The sequence below is a fragment of the Sylvia atricapilla genome, chromosome 11 (assembly GCF_009819655.1).
Source record: "Sylvia atricapilla isolate bSylAtr1 chromosome 11, bSylAtr1.pri, whole genome shotgun sequence".
Lineage (NCBI taxonomy): Eukaryota > Metazoa > Chordata > Aves > Passeriformes > Sylviidae > Sylvia > Sylvia atricapilla.
Window position 1 is genome coordinate 13,351,303 of NC_089150.1, and position 19,495 is coordinate 13,370,797.

The 19,495-nt window shown below is 35.2% G+C and overlaps 1 protein-coding gene across 1 annotated transcript in view; it reads left to right on the forward strand.

The window, feature by feature from the left end:
* Window positions 1–19,495, forward strand: part of ERC2 (ELKS/RAB6-interacting/CAST family member 2) — a 420,204-nt gene that overhangs the window by 293,441 nt on the left and 107,268 nt on the right. Inside the window, exons 16-17 of the mRNA XM_066326741.1 lie at window positions 3,311–3,442; window positions 17,535–17,600. Coding sequence (XP_066182838.1) covers window positions 3,311–3,442; window positions 17,535–17,561 — 159 coding nt within the window. The 3' untranslated portion in view covers window positions 17,562–17,600. The remainder of the gene's footprint in view (window positions 1–3,310; window positions 3,443–17,534; window positions 17,601–19,495) is intronic.

The window sequence follows — 19,495 nt, forward strand, 5'->3', positions numbered from 1 at the left end:
TGCAGAGTAACCAGTGGTGCACATTAGATATTACAGTTTGAATGGATGTGTGATCACCACTCCATCTTTCATTAATTGTATATTTCAAGATTCAATGTCTTGATCAGCTGGAAAAGTCATATTGAGTAGCATGCTGCACTTTCTAAAGTGATGTAAGAAAAGTTCTTGGGTGTCCTTAAATAGGAACTTTTCAGACATAAGCTGAGGATGTTGCAGGAGATGATGGCATTGCCAGGTCACTGCATGGTATTTTCCCCTCTCAGACAGTACTGAAGCAGTCCTTGAATGTGTTGATCTGGCACCCAGAGCATGAGGATTTTCCTCTGACTGATAAACCAGTGTCCCAACACGTATACACCTTTCTGTCTGTGCCTGTATGTAGGTGCAGGGGTGTGAAGCCCTGGGGTCCTGAACAAATTCCAATGTGGTTAATTATTTCCTTCCTCAAATAAAAATATAGTTGGCATTTCAAAGCCTGCTAAATATCAAAAGCTAGCAAAGGGAGCAAACAGAAGTATTGTTACAGATTTTAGTTTAGAAGGATGTGAAAAGGACTGTATTGTTCTTCAGGATAGCTTTACTTTTGTTATTCTCCTGCTTGTCCTTCTCAAAATTTTTGCTTTTAAAAGTTTGAAATCATAGGCTGTTTGTACTTGTTAAGTCAAACTCAGCATAGCTGGAAAATACAGTTCAGCGTGGAAGCTGAGCACTAGCAGTAGCTGAAGCAAAGACAAACAGAACATCAAAATAATATTTGCTATCATTTGAAGAGCTAACAAATAGAACCAAAAGCTTTTAATATTTTGCCAGATGAATTATGTCATTTTAAGAATTAATGACAGTTACCAGTCTTGTTGAAATTTAGATGGTTTGATGGTTTCTTCAGTGGAAAAGAAACTATCATTTTATATTTCTTGTATATTTTGCTCCCAGAACAGGCACAGTGAAGGAAGGCTACTAGAGCATTAACATTTCTTTGTGCACATTTTACTGCAATCTGGCATGCAAAAGGAAGAAACATTAGAAGTAGTTTATTTGTATTTCAGCACCAAATTAGAAAGATGAGATCATTCATTTACGGTTCTTATCCCATGACACGCCTAATCCCCAACACCTCATTACAGAGGACACTTTTAGGATTGCATATATCATCTTGTTTAACTTTTGCATTCTTCATGGAATGTAGTTGAAAGGTAGGAAATTTAAGGCTGTTCATTGATAAGAAAATAAACTAATAAAATTTTAGGAGCTTCCCCAAAGAGGCAGGGTATGACAGTGTTTATAGTAAGTGGCTTATTATTTGTCTATTAATTCTCCGTCTTTTCCACTCTTTTGTTCAAAAGGCCTTCCTCTTTGAATCCAAAGAAAATCTAAAGACAGCACACCAACTATGATGATTCAGACTGAGATGATCTTTTTAGGAAAATTGATAGAAAGTCACAACTGAAATTTATTCAGCTGTTTGCTTCCATCTTTGTATTTGGGAGGGAGAAAATGGACTATTTCCAGCTGTGCAGGTTCTTACTCTATAACATACTGAGAAAATCCTCTTACAGTGCTATGGAGAGGCTCAGAAAGTATGACAGTGCACATCTGACCTGTGATTTTTCCTCTGTCTTTTTGTTGTGGATGACTTGAGGGTTTGGTTGGGTTAGTTCTTTTTACTTAAACGGAGTACAGCTCCCTTTCTGTAAAGCAGCTTTCTATGATCCTCTATTGAACATCGTGTGAAGTGCTTGAGAAACATTGTGACAACTGAAAAAAATTAATTGCTGAAAAGGCACATCAGAATTTTCTGGGATTCTGTGTCTATTTTCCTTGCATTCAACTTTATTATTCTTAAAATGTTATGTAATATGAATATTATGTTTGCTTTTTTTTTTTTTCCCTTTTCAACTTCAGCAAGAAACATTAAAGTTGGGGAATTTAATAGCAATCTCAGAGTTTTTAATTTTCAATTAAAATATACTTGCCAGTGAAATTTTCCAAACAGGGACTTTGATATAGGATTGGTGTAGAAGGAAAATCAAATTACAGCAGTCCTGGAAGTAAATTTACTACATACTTGCTATGGGACACGAGTTATCTCACGGGCACTTTGCATTGGAAGGCAGTTAGAGCAGTTAATATGGGAACATACTGAACAAATGAGTTGTGTTCAAATTCATCTGCTTATGTTGGTCCTTCGGAGCTCATTACTCTGGGCCAAGTCCTGGGGAATGTCTTTAGCTGCCATCTTCAATGGGGTTACCATAAATTCTGCTGCCTTGTGGCATGACACCAAGTGAGTTAAGACTGCTATCTTTCCTTCAGTCATCTGTGTGGTATTAATTTTATATGCATCTAACTGATTATTTTAATTTTGGAAGAGATCTTTGGGAGTTGACAGCGGCTTTTTTGCATTTGTTAGTGCAAAATTAATTAAAACTTGATTGCAGTTTAACAGGTTTTCCTGAGGGAGTCTTGGTACTACAAAAAATATCAACTGTATCCATTGGTATCAGACTATTGATAGTGAGATATTTTTGGTGTTATGAGCAAGGTTTGAATTATTCAGGTCTATGTATTTAATGGTATGGAATAATTGTAATAGTGATAAAGAGCAGCAATGTATCTCGTTATCCCCCGGTGACATAGATTTTATTATCTGTACCCAACTGTAGCTGAAGTGTTGATCTCTTTTTCAAGATATATATCTTAGACTTCCTTCCATTTAATAATGTGTCATGTTCCATAATCACTTATTTCTCTAAGTGTCTGTGTCTCTATCACTTAGTTTTCAGATTTGTTTTACTTATTGTTTAGCAGGGTGATGCTTGTGTACAGTTAAAATAAATTACCCAAAATAGAACTTTTAGCACAAGTATTCATGGTGGTTGCTGACATGCCTTAGCAGATAACTGTAAATGTTTGAAGTACACTTAATATTCTTCTCAGTGGGATTTAAAAAGTTAATTGCTAAGACATAATGTTACACTGGACAAAGGAAGTAGCTCTTAAATAATGTATTTAGAAAAGCTGAATGTCTTTGCCCTTCAAACACATTGTCCTTCATCATTTACTTTTCTGACTTCTTCATATCATACTGTGGATGTGAAACAGAGGGTGTGTTCACATACTTTATTTCTCTGTTTCCCTTTCATTTTCTTTGTGAGACAGCAGTCTGAATTTCTATTCTTAGATCCTTAACCGAAAAAAAACCCACCAAAAACCTCCCCCCAAAACCCCCAAACCAAGATCTTCCTAAAACACTGTTAGAATAATACATTCCAACATGTAATACAATTGTCTTGCTTTACATCTTAAACAGACACAAAACAGAATGAAGCTGATGGCAGATAACTATGATGATGACCATCACCACTACCACCACCATCACCACCACCACCACCATCGATCTCCTGGGAGGACACAACACAACCACAGACCCTCTCCAGATCAGGTTGGTCACCTCTTTCTTCACCCTCAGTTTTATAACTTTGTTATGTTGCTATTTCAGAATAAAATAAATTTTCCAAAGAACTAATGAGCAATGATGCGTTCTTCGAACCGAGGCCAATAGCCCTGGTATTTATTTCTGTCCTGAAATAGTTTAAAATTTTGTCTTTTCGTCTGGTGCCTTATTTTTCTGGAGTAGAAAAACAGTCTGTAGAAAGAAGTAACTCATTTTCAAATGAAGGAGCCTGAGGAAACATTTGACATTACTTTTATATGAAAAATAATTTTTTGATACTAAAATAGGCTATAAGTTCATAATGTCTGGGTAGAAGTAAAAGGAAAAAACAGAGATGAAAATATGCTGGGGCTGTATGAAAGACTACTTAATTGGGAGAAGGAGGCTAAAAGGCAAATTACACTTTTTTACAGAGTGACCAATGGAACTGTGTTAGAGTCAGGAGCAGGTAAGAATAAGAAAACACAATTTCTTGGATACTAACACAAAGGAAAAAATCCAAAAACACAAACCACAAACCTGAACAATGGAACACATAATCTTTTGAATTCTTGGAACATGTTAAGAACAACTTTTTCTGTCAGAAAGAGGAGAAGGGAATTAAGGACTTGCTGTCTAGGTTTGGTTCTGTTTATGATTAACAGAGATAAGTTGGCTGAGTTTATAGAAGAAGGAAAAATTGTATGGAAATATCTGTAAAATAAAAAAAAAAAAGTTTTGGCTTTATGCAAGGAACAGAATGAAAAAGAAACCAACCCAGAATGAAGGCAAGAGATGTGAAAAAACAGGTAGTAACCACCACGGTGTTACTGAAACCCAGACACTGTTTTCAACTAATTTAAGAAACCTGAACCTGTGAAAAAAATTTGAGGCACAAGACAATGTGAGAGAGCTAACATTTAGTCAAATGCTTTTCAATGCATGGTGACATCTTATTCAGGGAAGAAACAGATAAGAAGCATAATGGAATTCAATATTCAACACATTCAAACGTATTCAAGAACTTTGAGATGTTATATGAATGGTGGAAGTAAGTGCATGATTAAAGACAGAGCATGTAAAATAGTAGGCATTTTACTAGCAATTTAGTGTTTACTAGCACTTCTACCCTCAGCTTTTTTCCTGCGTGACAGTTTTCGGCCATTCTCTAAAAAAGAATGCAGCTCTAGCATGCCCATCCTATAGTTAGTCGGCTTGAATTTCCCAAGGAAAATTATGTCAAGCAAATCTAATTTCCTTTGTAAGGGTAACAGGTTTTGTGGTTAAAGCAGAAAGTGATAGCTTTTAATTCATCAGGTCTTTAACACTGTCCCACCAGATATTTGTAATATGCAAATAAATATATAATTTTGTAATGTAATGAACAACTAAGATAAAACGAATTGCAGTAAGAAAAGCTTTAATGAAAAATTATATTTTTAAATTTGAATAATTATGAGATTGCCATGAGATGGGTGTGCAACCACTAGACAAATTTACCATTGCTCATTTTCAAACAGGAGGGCAGGATTCCAAAGAGGTCTGTCCTTTATCTGATTCTGTGGAGTATTTTTAAGAGATTGTTTCAGTGGTGAAATAGAAATGCCATTAATATTGTTGATCATGAATCAACTTGTAAGAAGCTCCAAGCACAGTAGGAGCACTCAAACAGCTCAAAAAGCTGCTCCAGTCTTGATAAACTGGAGAGTCTAGAATAAGTAATTTGAAATTTGGCAAATACAACTCTGCTTACTGGGGAGAAGTCACATGTGCTGATGAGGTAATAGCATGGAAAAAGAAACCTAAATTGCACAGTGGAATACCATTGCAATGAAGTTGGATCTAATTCTGGGATAGATACAATATGGGAGACGAAGCAGGAAGCAATTATTCTGTTCCTTTGAGCACTGGTGAGAGCTCATGTGAAAAGCTGTTTACAGTTGTGATCTCCATGCTTTAGGAAACGTAGACAAAGTAGAAAGGGACAAAAGGAGAGCAACAAGAATGATAGAAGTTTTAGAGAACATGACCTGTGGGGAAGGCTTAAAGAACATGGTTTGTTTAGTCTAGAAAGTACCAAAGGGGAGACATAAGTCTTCTAATACATAAAATGTTGTTGTAAAGAAGACAATGATCAACTGTATTCCAGTGCCCAATGGAGAAAGGCTAGGAGCAGTAAATTTAATTTTGCCAAGAATAACTAGGTTAGTTGTTAAAAAGAAGACTTTCACCATGAGTCTAATGAATCTGTAAATGGAAACAAAATGTGGACATTCTTTCATATACGTGTAATGGAAGGTCCTTTCTTGGAGGTTTCTAAGAACAAGTTAGATGAATATAGTTTTATTTCATCTTGTGTTGGACTCAGAATAGGTGTTCTCCTGAAGTGCTGTCATCCCAAAATTGTCACAGACTTTGTGAACAATGGATTAGCCCAGATTACTTTTAAGGCAAGCAAACACAAGATTCATAGCAAAATTCTTGCTGAAATAATCTTCAAGAACAGCACAGTCAAGGGTAATCATGGGGGAACTCTAGACATTGCTTTATCTTACATTTTCCAATCATGGATTTTATTTTTTTCTTTACTTTTTGTGTTATTATTTACCTCTCTTTACATCATTTGTTTGTGCCACAATTTGATTGCTTGCTGTGTGCCATAGAAACCTGCATTTCCCGTTCAATATTACAGATTCTAGATATGTGACTATACTCCAATATAAAAGCACAGAATAAACTGTGAAAATAATAAACTTGCAAATCATCAGAAGGCATTTCTAGTTTTTTTAAGGAGATGAAGAAGTTGGGCATGTTGTAGCGTAAATACTGTTTAATTTGGTGAATGCTAGAGGGGGATTTTCGAAGTTTTCTCCCAGCTTCTTGAGAGGCAGAGACAGTTGAACAGTGTTAATTTGAAATATTCCTCATTTCTGTAGATAATACTGGATTTTCTAACCTACACATTTATACAGGGAAAGGCGTGCCATTGTATCTCCATAAAGATATGTACATGGGCACTGGAGTACATGTTTGTAACAAAGAATAAGACATTTCAGTACTGTGTAAAGAGAAAGATGTACCAGCAGATTCTTGGAGGATCTTGGAAGACACACATCCTGTTTGAAATAGGCATAATTTTTATGAGAAGCTTTTCTGTTCAGGTATTGACTTTTTTTAATGATAATGTTTTTGTTACAACTCTTACCTGACAGGAAATCAGGTAAGGGTTGTAACAAAAACATTATCATTAAAAAAAGTCAATACCATGGGCAACATATAGCAGAATGACTTTAGACTTGGTGAAGGATAGGATCTCTGACTTCTCTTGAAGGAACTAGTTGAGCACCTTTTTTCAGATACAGTGGATGTGTTTAGGTCTTCTGGCTGCTGCTAGGGAATGAAGAAATTTCCAGCCACTTTTTGCCTCTAGTCTCCCTCTTTTTTTGCTCTCTAGGGAGAGCATAGTTGGGTTACCTTTTTTTTTGCCATCTGTATCCAGATCTAACTCTGGTCAAGTTGTAAGGAATCTTCCTAAACATTAGGAAGACTAATTCTCATCTGCCCATACACATGGTCTTGTAACAGTTGGTCATGATGCTATCCCTGGTTATGTTGGTGCATCTGATTTTTATTTGATGTAAATAAATTTCTGGGGATCGAGTGCTGCCATGTCAATAACATATATTAACCATTTTTTACTAGTCTTTAAAAAAGAGAAAGAAAAGGTAATTTTACAGCTTTGCACAAAAACTTAAATTTATTCTCTTTAGTTTTGGCTTGAGAGTTGGCAATCTTTCTTAATTTCCACCTGGAAACATTTTGGCAGTCAATGTGTATCCTGAAGTGTGGGTATAATACTCCTAGAATGCAAATAAGCTTAATAAGCATTTTGCTCTAGGTTCAGTTTCTAAGGAGTTGTAGAAGGAGTTGTAGTATGTAACCCCTTGTAGAGTACATTACAGTAATCTAATCTGGATTGTTGCATCCAGGAGCTAGCTGGAACAAAAAAGCCCCATAGCCAAATAAATTTGAACTTTCAGATTAGCAGCTGTCTTGCCCCACAGCATAGACGCATAGACTTTCTCCCAAACCCTACTGTTCAGCTCCCTGCCTCATGTTCCTTACCTCTACATCCTTACTGTTTTTCCTTAAAACCTTTTTGTCTTGGCCTTAGTTGCCCACATCATCTTTCAATTTTCTCCCTTTAATGGAAAATGGTTTTTTTTGAAGGAAGTGCCTGCTTGTGTCACACCAGTGACTGTGTGCTCTTGAAGCAGATTGCTGTTAAAAGTTGCTGGGAATCAGCACATTTGTGTTCCCTGCCATAGCTGCCTCCCTGGGCAGCCCTCCTGTCAGTTGTATCCTTTCAGTTTGGGAGCAGGCCTGTGAGTTACCAGCCAACAGAGAATTCTGCTCTGCTAACCACAATTCTGGACTACTTGTGACATCTCATTCTCTTTGGTTTTCTGGTCTCAGGAGCCTCTCAGTCCCTCCCTGTTTGGTTCCTGTTCTGAGTTTGAGGCTATAGTCACCCATATTCACTTACTGTTCATTTCTGTGGGCATTTTTCACTCCCTGCTGAAAGCCCTTACAGTCCTCAAGTCACTGGGCATGTAGGACCAACCTCTGACTCCAGGATGGTTTCCACATAATGAATCCTTTGGTTATTACCTAGGACTTCTTCAACTTCATGAGAACATTAAGATGTGGTTGAAGGTTCTAAATTCAAGATTCTGCTTATGGACTACTTAGTAAAAAAACCTGTAATTGATTATTTAATTGAGAGTGGCATCTCTACATGAAAAAAGAGGTGTAGGTAATCTGACATGTGTATGTCTCAGATATGCTTATGTCTGATGGCATTCTTAATAAGATATTAGGCTATTTGAGAGGTCATAAGGAAGAACTTGTTTCTGCATTAAGACAGTTTAAGACTGGAGGTATAATATTTGAAGAATTTTCATACTTTAGATTTTATTGCTAAACCTGATGATTATAACAACTATCAAATCTTCTTACTTCCCATAGCACTGCAGATTTTTAAAGAAATAAAATGTACAGTGTTCTTAATCTCCTAAGAGTTTCCTGAATACCCGAACTTTAGCGGATTCAAAGCTGAACACTTTACTCCATGGTCACCAGGGCTACAAATGTATTTTAATTTTGCTTTATGGGAGATTATGTGCTCACAGAAAAGAATCTGATTTTTAGAAAAATGTGAATATTATAGGGCGTGCTTTAAAAACTGGCTGCTTTCCAGAAAGTTAGCCCTATTCTTTGAAGCTGTAATTGAGGATGGAATGTCACAAGGTGCCTAAGCATGTAAAAAGATGTCCTTTTACATCTTTTAATCCTGTCTGGCTACACAGAGATTTTTTTTTCCTACTTAAAACATTTTTGATAGCCCTTCTACAAGATTTAGTGTTAGAAGTAATTTGTTACGAACCCACCAGCAAGTTTTCTGCTCCTCCGAGATCTCAGCAAGGAGGCCTAAAAGGTAGTTTCAGGGTTTCTGAACTATCCTCTTATCTAAAGGAAAAGTCCTTATCAGGACGATAGTGGGGCAGGATGTGTCTCTGGAGCTTCCCTTCCTGCCACTCTCCAGTCACAAAGCCAACTGTTCCAGAATGACTGTCCCAACTGTCCCTGTAGCTGTCTTACTACTAAATGTGCCTCATTTTAAACAGGCTTTTAAAAAATATGCTGGTAAACTCCAGCATTTGAAAAAGAAATTACATGCAGTGATGCCTGAAACTTGACAACAAACCGACTGTCTCCAAGTAACTGTATGCCACAAAAAACCAGCTTTTTGAAGAAGACCATGTGCTCTGAAAAAAAAAAGTGTTTATTGATTTGTAAAGTGGCGAACTGGTCTTGGCAACAGGTATTTATTCATCAGCTAGAACTGCTAAATATCCGTGGAGTTGCTGAAAGATGATATGTGACAAACTCTGAACATGTCAGATGGGATTTTGTTTGAGGTGGATGACTTGGAAATCAGAACCAGAGGAGAGTCAAACAAACGATAATTATTGTAGTGTCTGGATCCTGATCTACAAATCACTGTATTGATCCATGTGCAATTTTAGGGGTAGGGAGGGCATGCCACTTCGTGTATTTTGGCAGTCCTGATTGTTAGCATAATGCCTTATATTCTATGACCACCCTGGAAAATTGCCAACCTCAAATTCCTGAACAAGCCTCAGGAATATCAAAACTGAGATTTTTTCCTTTAAAAAAAACCCAACACAAAACGAAACAACAAAACCTAAAAGCCATAAAAACGTAAACCAAAGCATATTATTTTAGCTAATGCTAAAAAAACCATGGTTATTTGAAATGCATAAAATTCTTCAAATTTCTTTAGACTGTGAGTAGAAAGTTCAGTCAGAGCAAAAGTTTAGTACCTAGAAAAATGAAATATCTTGTTTGGTGGTTTTCTGCATCATTGAAACTTGGATCTTTAGTTGTTCAAGAAAAAAGAAGAGAAAAGAAAAGAAGGAGAAAACCAATGACATTGTCCTCCATAAAAAGAGTGTTATGATATAACTGCCTAATGCACTAAATTGGAATTGTTGCCTTCCTCCCTGAACTAGATTTTGTTTAATATTCCGTGTGTTTTTTTATCCTGTATGTTTGCACATTGTTTTTGGGCAGGTGTGAGCTTGCTCTTGTCTGTTCTCCAAATGGATGTGAACTTGTTCTGCTGGTGCCTCAAGCTGCAGGGCAGAGCGCAATTGCATTAGCACCGAGCTGAGCCTGCACTAAGCTCATTGGAGTCACATGGATTTATTTAATTTAGGAATTTGGGCAGGGCAAGGTTTGCTTGTCAGTACATTCAGTATAAACAATCCCAGACATATCCACTGTAAATAACTAGCGTTGTGCTGAATTAACGTTTTGAGAACTCAGAAGTGCGGTGCAAATTAGTCATATAAGTGCTTTCAAATTTTTAATCTTTCCTCTAATTTTTCATCTTTGTTACACATATTTTTTCTGGAACAAAGAACTTGTGATTCATACCACACGTTGTTTAGACTTGTCGAACTGAATGCAATAAAATCTTATTTGTATCATGATCACCTTTAAAATGCCAATTTTCCAATTAAATTGTATGCAGTTATCATAGCTATATTTTTTATTATAAACAGCTACTAAATGGCAAATACTTCTCTTCTAATGAGGAATTAATTTCTGTCTAAGAATTTCCCAAAACTCAGTGAGTGTTATGTGCTTATTTCAGTAGATAGAGAAAATTTTGCCTGCTTCTGACATCTATCTAGGTATTTTTGTCTACTTTCTCCTAAAAAAGAAAACTGAAATAGCCTTCCACAGAGGCTTGCCCACTTGAGGTTTGGCTTCAAACGTAAGGGTCATTGTGAGTTACATTGCACTTGTGATGGAAGAAAAGAAAGAGCCTTGAAATTTGGAAGGGTCTCTCTGAATTGATCTCAGGAATACTCTGGTTCTTGATTTTGATTTGCTGCCATTTTGCGGTTACACACATTGTGAGCTACTCAAGATTCCTCACCTGAAAGTAAAAGCCAATAGAAATTTGGAATATTTGTGAATGCTTTTGTTAGTCTTGCCTCTTAATTGCAATTATATTGTAGCCATATCACTTTTCAAACATCTTTTAATGATATTAAATTTTTAATTTACAAAAAGACCAGCTAAACTGGAGTTGTATTAAAAAAAATAAGTAGGAAATAGCTTTTGCTGTCTTTGATACTCCAGGAGTTGGGGTGTGCACACTGAAAAGTTATACCTCTCTGTTGCTTACAAAAATGAATTTATTTTATATTTTGAGGTTTAATGAATGTGATATAAATGTATACACACTGAGCAGTGTGTATATTTATGTATATCTATATTTATATGTTAGATTTCCAGTCTTTTCCACATATGGAAGAATTTTTTGAGATCATGTTTAGCTATTGAAATGTCTCCCCTTCATTTCCCCTGAATGTGTGTGTTACAATATACAACACTTATATAGAGCTTTACATTTATCTTATATTTCTTAGTAGAAAAATTATCTGCCACCATCATCGTCTAAAATACGTCTTTAGATCTACTGAGAGAGCCAAAAATGCATTTCTGGGAGACAGTAACTTGATAACAAAAGTTGCATATCTGGCGCTGGTTACTTAAGTGAGATAACATGTCACAGGCTTTCACTACAAAGGGGACCATAAATTTTTGCATTGCAAATCTGATTTCACGGACCACTTCTTGTAAGAAGCATTGAGTTTCCGCTTCATCTAGTGATAAAACTTTAGAATGCCTGAGTATCTGGTGGAACATCTTATTCATGTTAACACTAATCTGGGTGCTGTTAAGTAAATGGTCAGAAACAACATATCACTTTCCCCCATGGCCATATTTGTGATAAATTTTAACACAACTATATACAAATAGAACAAATGGTGAGATGGGATTTAAGGCCATTTTCATAACTGGGTGATGCATGGTCACTTGTGACCCCTTCTGTTATGGATAACTTTGAACATAGACCTCTGACATAAATACATATTGCTGAAGCAATTTTAAAGATTTATTCCACTTTTTGAGTATACAAATGAAACATAAAATAAAGACCTTTTAAAGCTCTATGCCCCAAACACCTAAATGAATCCACTGTTAGTCTTTCCATTTTTTAGTTGCAGGCTCAGTTCTTCAAATTATTAATGCACAAAACTCTTCTGTAGTCAATCGTTCTGTACAAGGAGAGTTCATGTGATTAGTCCTCAGCTATGTTTGCTCCTAGTAACTGAGCAACTGATAAAAGCCTCTTTAAGCTCTAAAAGATTCTGACTTTTAGATTAAGTTCTTGATTTGAAAGAAATGTCATTGTTTAGCAGGTAGATTTCTTTGTAAAAAGGGGAAATTAATATTTGTAAATGTAAGTATTGCTGTAAGTAGGACAATTTCACAGTTCAGAACCAGCAGCTACACATTTTATGACCCATTAGTAGCCATAGATAATAAGGAGAGCAGCATAAATCAGTCATCAGAAAGTTACTTGCAGAGATGAGCAGGTTATTGCTAGATTTATTTAACCCAAGTTGAGACTTTACTTCTTAGAATGCAGCACATGAAAGGGAAATGTGATGAGCCTTGTCAGGAAGGGTCTCCTGTTGTGGGAAGAGAGCCAGAAAAGCTTAACCCATCAAGTTTTTAATGTTGCCTGTATTACAAAAGCTAAAAGGAGATCAGGACTTTATTTTTTTAAAGAACAGATTTTATAAGAATACTTGCATGCCACAGGAGTGAGGGAGATTGTGCTGTAACCAAATTTTAAACACATATTTTCATGAGGTGGCCACATAGTGATGATAGTGATGCACATTTTTGCAGTCTCCCAATGCACCTACTTTAGGGTTTTAGTTCTGATCAAGAATGCAGATTTGAATCCAATCCTTCTGGTCATTCCCATTTCTTGCGGATGGTTTGTACCCTGATGTGGTGTTGGATTGGGCACCCCAAGTTCCTGTTTGATTTGACTTAAATGAAAGTTACTTTCCAGGAGTTCCTCCAGCACTGTGAAATTGCTAAAGGGAATTCAGTTTTAGGGCAAAATTAAGTCAGAATGCTAAATATTACCTCCTGCAGCTACTCCATGTTCACTAGTAATCAAGAATATGCTACATGCAGAATGGCTGTGACTGGGCTGATAATTTCTGGCATCTGTTTATTAAAATTTTGTGGATAGACTTAATCATGTAAACCATAATTAGAGTTCTCCTTTGTTCTAACCTGCTGTATAAAGTAGCCCCCGTTACCTGAAGGCCATTGTCTCCAATTTACTGCTGACATTGATCAGAATTGATGGATGAGAAATCTGCCTGCAAAGCTTTCATTGAGATATATTCTAATAACAAACCAGAAAAAGTCTCTATATAAGCCTTCTACATCTTTGGGTAGTGTTTTCCAAGCACTGTTTTAAAGTTCCTCATTTTTATATTTTGAGGCCATATTTGAGGTTTTGTGGCAATCTGATCAGAGGAGTAAATCACATTTAGTAACAGCAGATAGTTCTTTTTAAGATAGTAGGCAATTGTAGTAAATAGCAGCACAGAAATAAAAAAAAGAGCTAGCAAAAGGATGAAATAAAATCAATGACTTGTAAAAAGGCCATAAAGTATTTGAGATTATTTCACTTTGCTATAAATACAGGTCCAAATTAGATACTTGTATGTCTGTCCTAAAAATTCAAGGCATTCAATATTTTAAACACTCTGAATTGATAACAATTTTATAACAAGTGTGTATACTAATTCAACAAGTGAAATGGTATCTCTCAAATTTTGGGATTTTTCCTTCACTTCGCTTGTCAGTAACTGAGATTTTGCTTTGCAGTTTTTGTCATTGACTTGCTAGTCTTGACCTTATAAACCAATGAAAGATTCAAGTTTAAAAAGCAGTTAATATACACAAACATTAATGAAAAATTGCTTGATTGCATTTTATTGTTTGAAAGAGCCATAGATTAATGATTCTATAGGATACACACTGATATGAAAAACTAAGCATACTTCTGGAATCCTCTGTTCCAATATTAATAAATGATAAGGCAGAACTGCAGCTTTTATTTTGCTTCACTGTGTGTCAAGAATGCAGAAATAACTAGTGAATTTCATTTTCCTCAGAACTTCAGTGAAGAATTCTGTATTCCCTCCACTATCTGCTTGCACTGAGGCACCAAACCTTAGCTTCTTGATACAATACTTTATTTATGGAACCTATCAGAATTACAGTCCTGATTCTTATGGGCTTTTTATCCAGTGCTTTTGGGTCCTTATTCCTATCCATACACAAAAATTTGTAACTGTAAGTTAGGATTTATATCAGTTGAGACTGGTTTTGAGATTGCTCTTAGTATTAAAAGTTTAAAATACAGTGAGCTTATTGTTTGGGGTTTTGGATCTTTAAAAATATTTTTATTCAATTTTATGTCAAAACAGAACACTGCTAATTTTATGAAATTGCTTGTCAAAAAATTGGAAGATATGTAAAAAACTTTCTGCCTACAGGATAAGATGGATCATGGCACACACATTTGCATGGAAACAGATGTGAGAAAAAAATGATGGAAGAGGATTTTTATTAATTGTAGCTGTTGAAATTTAAGTGGATCATAATCTGGACTACTCAATAATTTCTTCATCAAATATATAATTTTTTAAAATTAGTTTGAATATAATTAACCATCTCTTTTAGAAAGTGTCTAAGACTTGGTAAGTGTCAAATCATCCAGAAATGATGAGTTACTAAAAAATATGTCCTGTATTTGCAGTGTAATTGCATCCTCCAAATCTCTGTCTAGATTTTTTTTTAGTAGAGAAAATATCTGTCTCCTTTACTCTATGTTAGCTAATAATGACCAGAAAATCTTTTAATGTTTTCTGAGGGATCATTTAGGTTGAGTCTCTTGTTTCTCACTGCTAAGTTTATTTTTCAGTAATTTTCTAGCTGTTTCCTGATCTGGTTACAGTCTTTCAAATATTCACAAGAGTGTGACATGAGCACCAGATGTGTAATTCTCTTAATGGTCTTATGCTACTGTATAGGGATACAGCAAAAGTTCCGAGTTTTCTTTCTCTCTCTGTATTTGTCTTGGAGAATCCAAGATTGTACTATGTGTTTGTTTCCACCATGACCTGTGAAGACTTTTTGATACCCTTGATTTCAGAAGCAGTTCCCTTTCTGCTAAGCCTGCCCTCTATATTTTCCAATTATGATAGTAGATTCATGATTTCAGGCATATGTGTATGTGTCTGATAACATTTATTCAAATAACTCCAAATCTGTTCACTTTCCCAAGAAAACTTTTTCAGGCTTTTCTTTCAGATTGTGGGAATATGGAACAAGTTTGGGATGAGAAAGATACCTACAGGTCTCCTTCCTTCTGCAGCAAACATTCATTCAGTATAGTGCTAGTTGTTCTGACACTGTGTCATTTGCAACATAATAAAATGCCTTACAGAAATCTCAGCATATTATTTTAAAGCACTTACCTTATCAAAAAGAGTCTCTCTGTCACTGGAAAAGATAGAAAGTTATTTTGACAGGACTGGTACTCAATAAAGCCATGCTGATTGACGTTAACTGAGCTCAAGCTTTTAATTTATTGCTTTTTATATATCAGGATCAATGTCAAACTATATTTGTCTTTAATTTCCCATAAAACTCTTTACAAATATTTGACCAAACTTGATTTTTCAACTCGTCTAGAATTCTGCCAAAAGAAAATTGCACATATAATTGAAGTAAAAATTAATGTCTGCCTGTTTGAAGAATTGCAATGCTCTAAACAGCAAACCAGCTGTGTGTAGTTAGGGGAGGAGTCACTTGGAAACCTGTTGCGTTGTACATTTTGTTTATTTCTTGCTGTCTTTAAGGATATCACCAAAAATTAACCTTACGCATCATGTTAGTGAAATAGGATCAGACTACTCAGTGGGAAACAAATCCTTCATTCCTTCTTCAGCATTTACTCTGGCAAAATCTCTTGTCAACTTGAAAGTCAGTTCAATTAGCATTTGTGAGCCTGACCAGGAGCGGCTCCTGCAGAACTCAGAGGGAATAACTTGTGTTTCCAGTGAGGCAAACCCAGCTTATTGGAAGTTTTACAGAACCTGTCCCTTTGTTTCAAAAATAAGTAAGGATATTCAGGCCTTACTCTGCCTTTGCTTTATGGTGTATTTGTGCAGACCTTATAACTCAGATGTGTTCCAAGTTAACTGTAAAAAATTTACCCACAATTCTTCTGTGTTAAATGATAGCTAAGTTTATAGTGGACTGTCAGATTTCTTTACTTAATTCAGCAACATGCAAGACATCTATCTTAACATCTGGTTTTTAATAGCAGTTGACATGTGGGAGCTCTTTTTTATTACAAGAATGGGTTGGGAACAGTAGGGATATTGGCAGTGTATATTTTCAGACTAAAATTCCTGTCCATTTCAATCATAATTAATTACCATCCATTTTAATAATCTTTTTTCATTTAATTAAGTGTCAGCAATATGTTACGCCAGCTAACTTCCAAGGTTTTGAAATTATACAATGGAGTTTTTTTCAATGTTTCTAAGATATGAATGGGTGAATTTTAAGGATGTCTAAAATGGTGTGATTTTATTTGGTTTTGAAATGCTGAGTTAAATGAAAAACACTGAACCTCTTAGTTCTAGAAGCTGAGCATCACATTATTTGGCACAGTAGAACTATATATAGAGATAGCTGTGCACATGTACATCTCTATGTGCATAGATAAAGAGTCATTGTAAAATTGCAATCTTAGTGTATCTGGGGAAGAATATGTCAATCTCCTGATTTAATTCATGTTTATATTTAAAATTTTATTAAAATTTATTTTTATTATTAAGCTCAAGTTTATAATAAATGTGAAGAAAGACTTTCTGTTTTCACCTTTTCTATGATTAATTAATCCCTTTTAAAAACAAATTCAAGAAATTTTTATGAATTTTTGTATTTGTCATTAATGTTATTTATCTCTAAAACTCCAGATGAATAAACCTAATGGTTCAAAGCTGGGAAAAAGGGGAAGAACTATTTAAGAGTATCCAAAAATTGGCAGTGTTTAACATTTATTGAAAATATAAATTTAATTGAAACATGTTGGAAAAGTGTACCTTTACTTTGCTAATGATAAATTTTATGGTTATTCAGCAGTTTTGTATCTTTTTACAAAATGTAAGATGATTAATTTTTTTGCTTACCTAAAGTTTTGACATTTTCGTTGTCAATGTTGGTTGTAGTTGCGTGCAATTAAAAAAAATATAATCTTTTAATATTTAATCTTATAATCACCTTCCTACACACTGTTTTAACTGGGAGAGAAAAAAGATTTACATCACTGTTGTTGTTTTTTGGTTGCTATAGATGCGAATTCTTGTATATGTAACACAAGCTTGTTCAGTTGTGTTCACTGGCTTACATGAAAAAAAAAGTCATGTTGTTTACAGCCAAGAAAGTTGTATTTTATATGCACCAAAGTAACTAACCTTTCTTTCTTTCTTTCTTTCATTCCAATGCCAACACCTTCTCTGTGCTTCTCTTCATGTCTGGCACACAGGATGATGAGGAGGGTATATGGGCATAGCCGTTCCTATAAACCAAAGTTCCAGTTTTGTTTTGAGGGGTGAGAAACTCTTTTCTCTCTTTTTCAAGTTGTAGCCTAATTGTTATGCTTTCTTTTACACTGCATGGAGCTGTGTATTTCTTGACAAGTGTGTTTGTGAATGCAGTCAGGATGTTTTCTCATATGCAGTGAAAAATGAGAAACTGTGTCTAATGGTTTAATGATCTAGTTGATTAGGTTTTTTCATAGCTTATTGTGGCGAAAGGTAGGTGGGTACAGAACTTTAAAAGACATCTATTTGTATCTGTCTAAACAATTTTCTTTTTTTCAGTAGGTAAGTTCTTTAAACTAGTATTAATTTGCTATATCATCTCTAAAATCTAAAATACAGTACGAGCACTGTAATATCTTTGCAGAATGTGTATCAAAGTCTGATACTTGAGAAATTTTGCCACAGATTAAACACGCAGTTTTACTAGAGGAGAATTTATGATATGCATGGAAAAACTTGAGATTAACTCTTAAGCTAAAATGTTTTAGTGAAAATTTAAAACAAATAGCAGATGTCTAATAAGGGAAGTACAATCCCTTGGTGCAATACATGCTCTTTGCCTGAAATATTATCATGGAGTAACATCCATATGATAATTTGCTTGTGATATTCAAGACTACAAAGTGGAGCTTTTATTGTTTGTCTCTCGAATTATGCGTAAATACTGTATTGTCATGGTGTATCAGGTATTGGGTGATGCCTATCTACTGTTTTGGGGCTTGGCTTTGAAGCTGTGGGTAATTTGTAGCCCAGAATCACCATGTTCTCAACATTGCTCAGGACACCAGGCTTTTGTGGATTGCTTTTAGAAAATGTTGCTCACTACTTCTTGCAGGAACAATTTTATTTACCACAATAAATAATTTTGGCCTGTTCAGAGGAGCAAAATCTACTCACATAAGCAAAAAGTATTGTCTTATTAAAGCTTCCACACATTATATTGCTTTTGGCATTTTACCATTCTACCTCTCACACTCTCTGCTGATTTTTATAACAAGTACTATGGCTGAGGAAATTTAAATCTCTCAATCAACTGTGTATATTAAAACACAACATTAATTAAATTAAATTTGGCGTATATCCATCTTATGTAGAAAAGCTTCTAGTATTTGTTTTGTTGCTGCAGACATCTATCAAAAGCTAATTGTGAACATGAAGAAAACAAGAGACCTAATGAGAATGAACAGGAGGAATATATTTTATGCTGGAGAGGAAAACAGAATAGATACAATTTAATTTTACAAGTATTTTAACTGCAAGATTGTGGGTTTTAGGAAAAAAAAATCTTCATCTTACTATTTTAGACTGTGTATTTGTCATAATTTGTAGTTATATGGTTTAAAATGCATTTCCATTGCAACATGGAACATGTTTATGAACCAAAGCATATTTTTGCCCTTTTAGAGACTCAAGACCATATTTGATTTGGTTTAAGAAAACTTGTGCATAAAGAATACAATTATTTGAAAGCTGGCTGACGAGAGACTGAGGAAATATTTATTTAGCATTTATTATAGCAGTGTAAAATTGTTTATATGCTTTTGAATTGTAGTTGATTTTTCTTTAAGAGGATTTTTTTTCTACCAAAAAGAAAAAGTGCCTGATGTACCACAACATTTAGCTTCTGAACTTGTTTTGTTCCAAGACTAATTGTTATGATCGATTTGTGCAATCAAAGCTTTTCCAGAGGCCATGAGGTGGGACTCTGCCTCACTAAGGAGAGTGCAGGCTGGCCCTCTAATTATGCTTAAAATATAGTTTGTTAAAAGTAAGTGAAGTCTCTTTAAACTTTACCACTTCATGCTCAGCTGCTACATGGGAGGAGATGCAGCATGGCAGGATGACAAAGTGTTGTAAGGTTGCAGAGAGCTGGGTACTCCTTAAGGAGCAGGGAAGGTGTTCA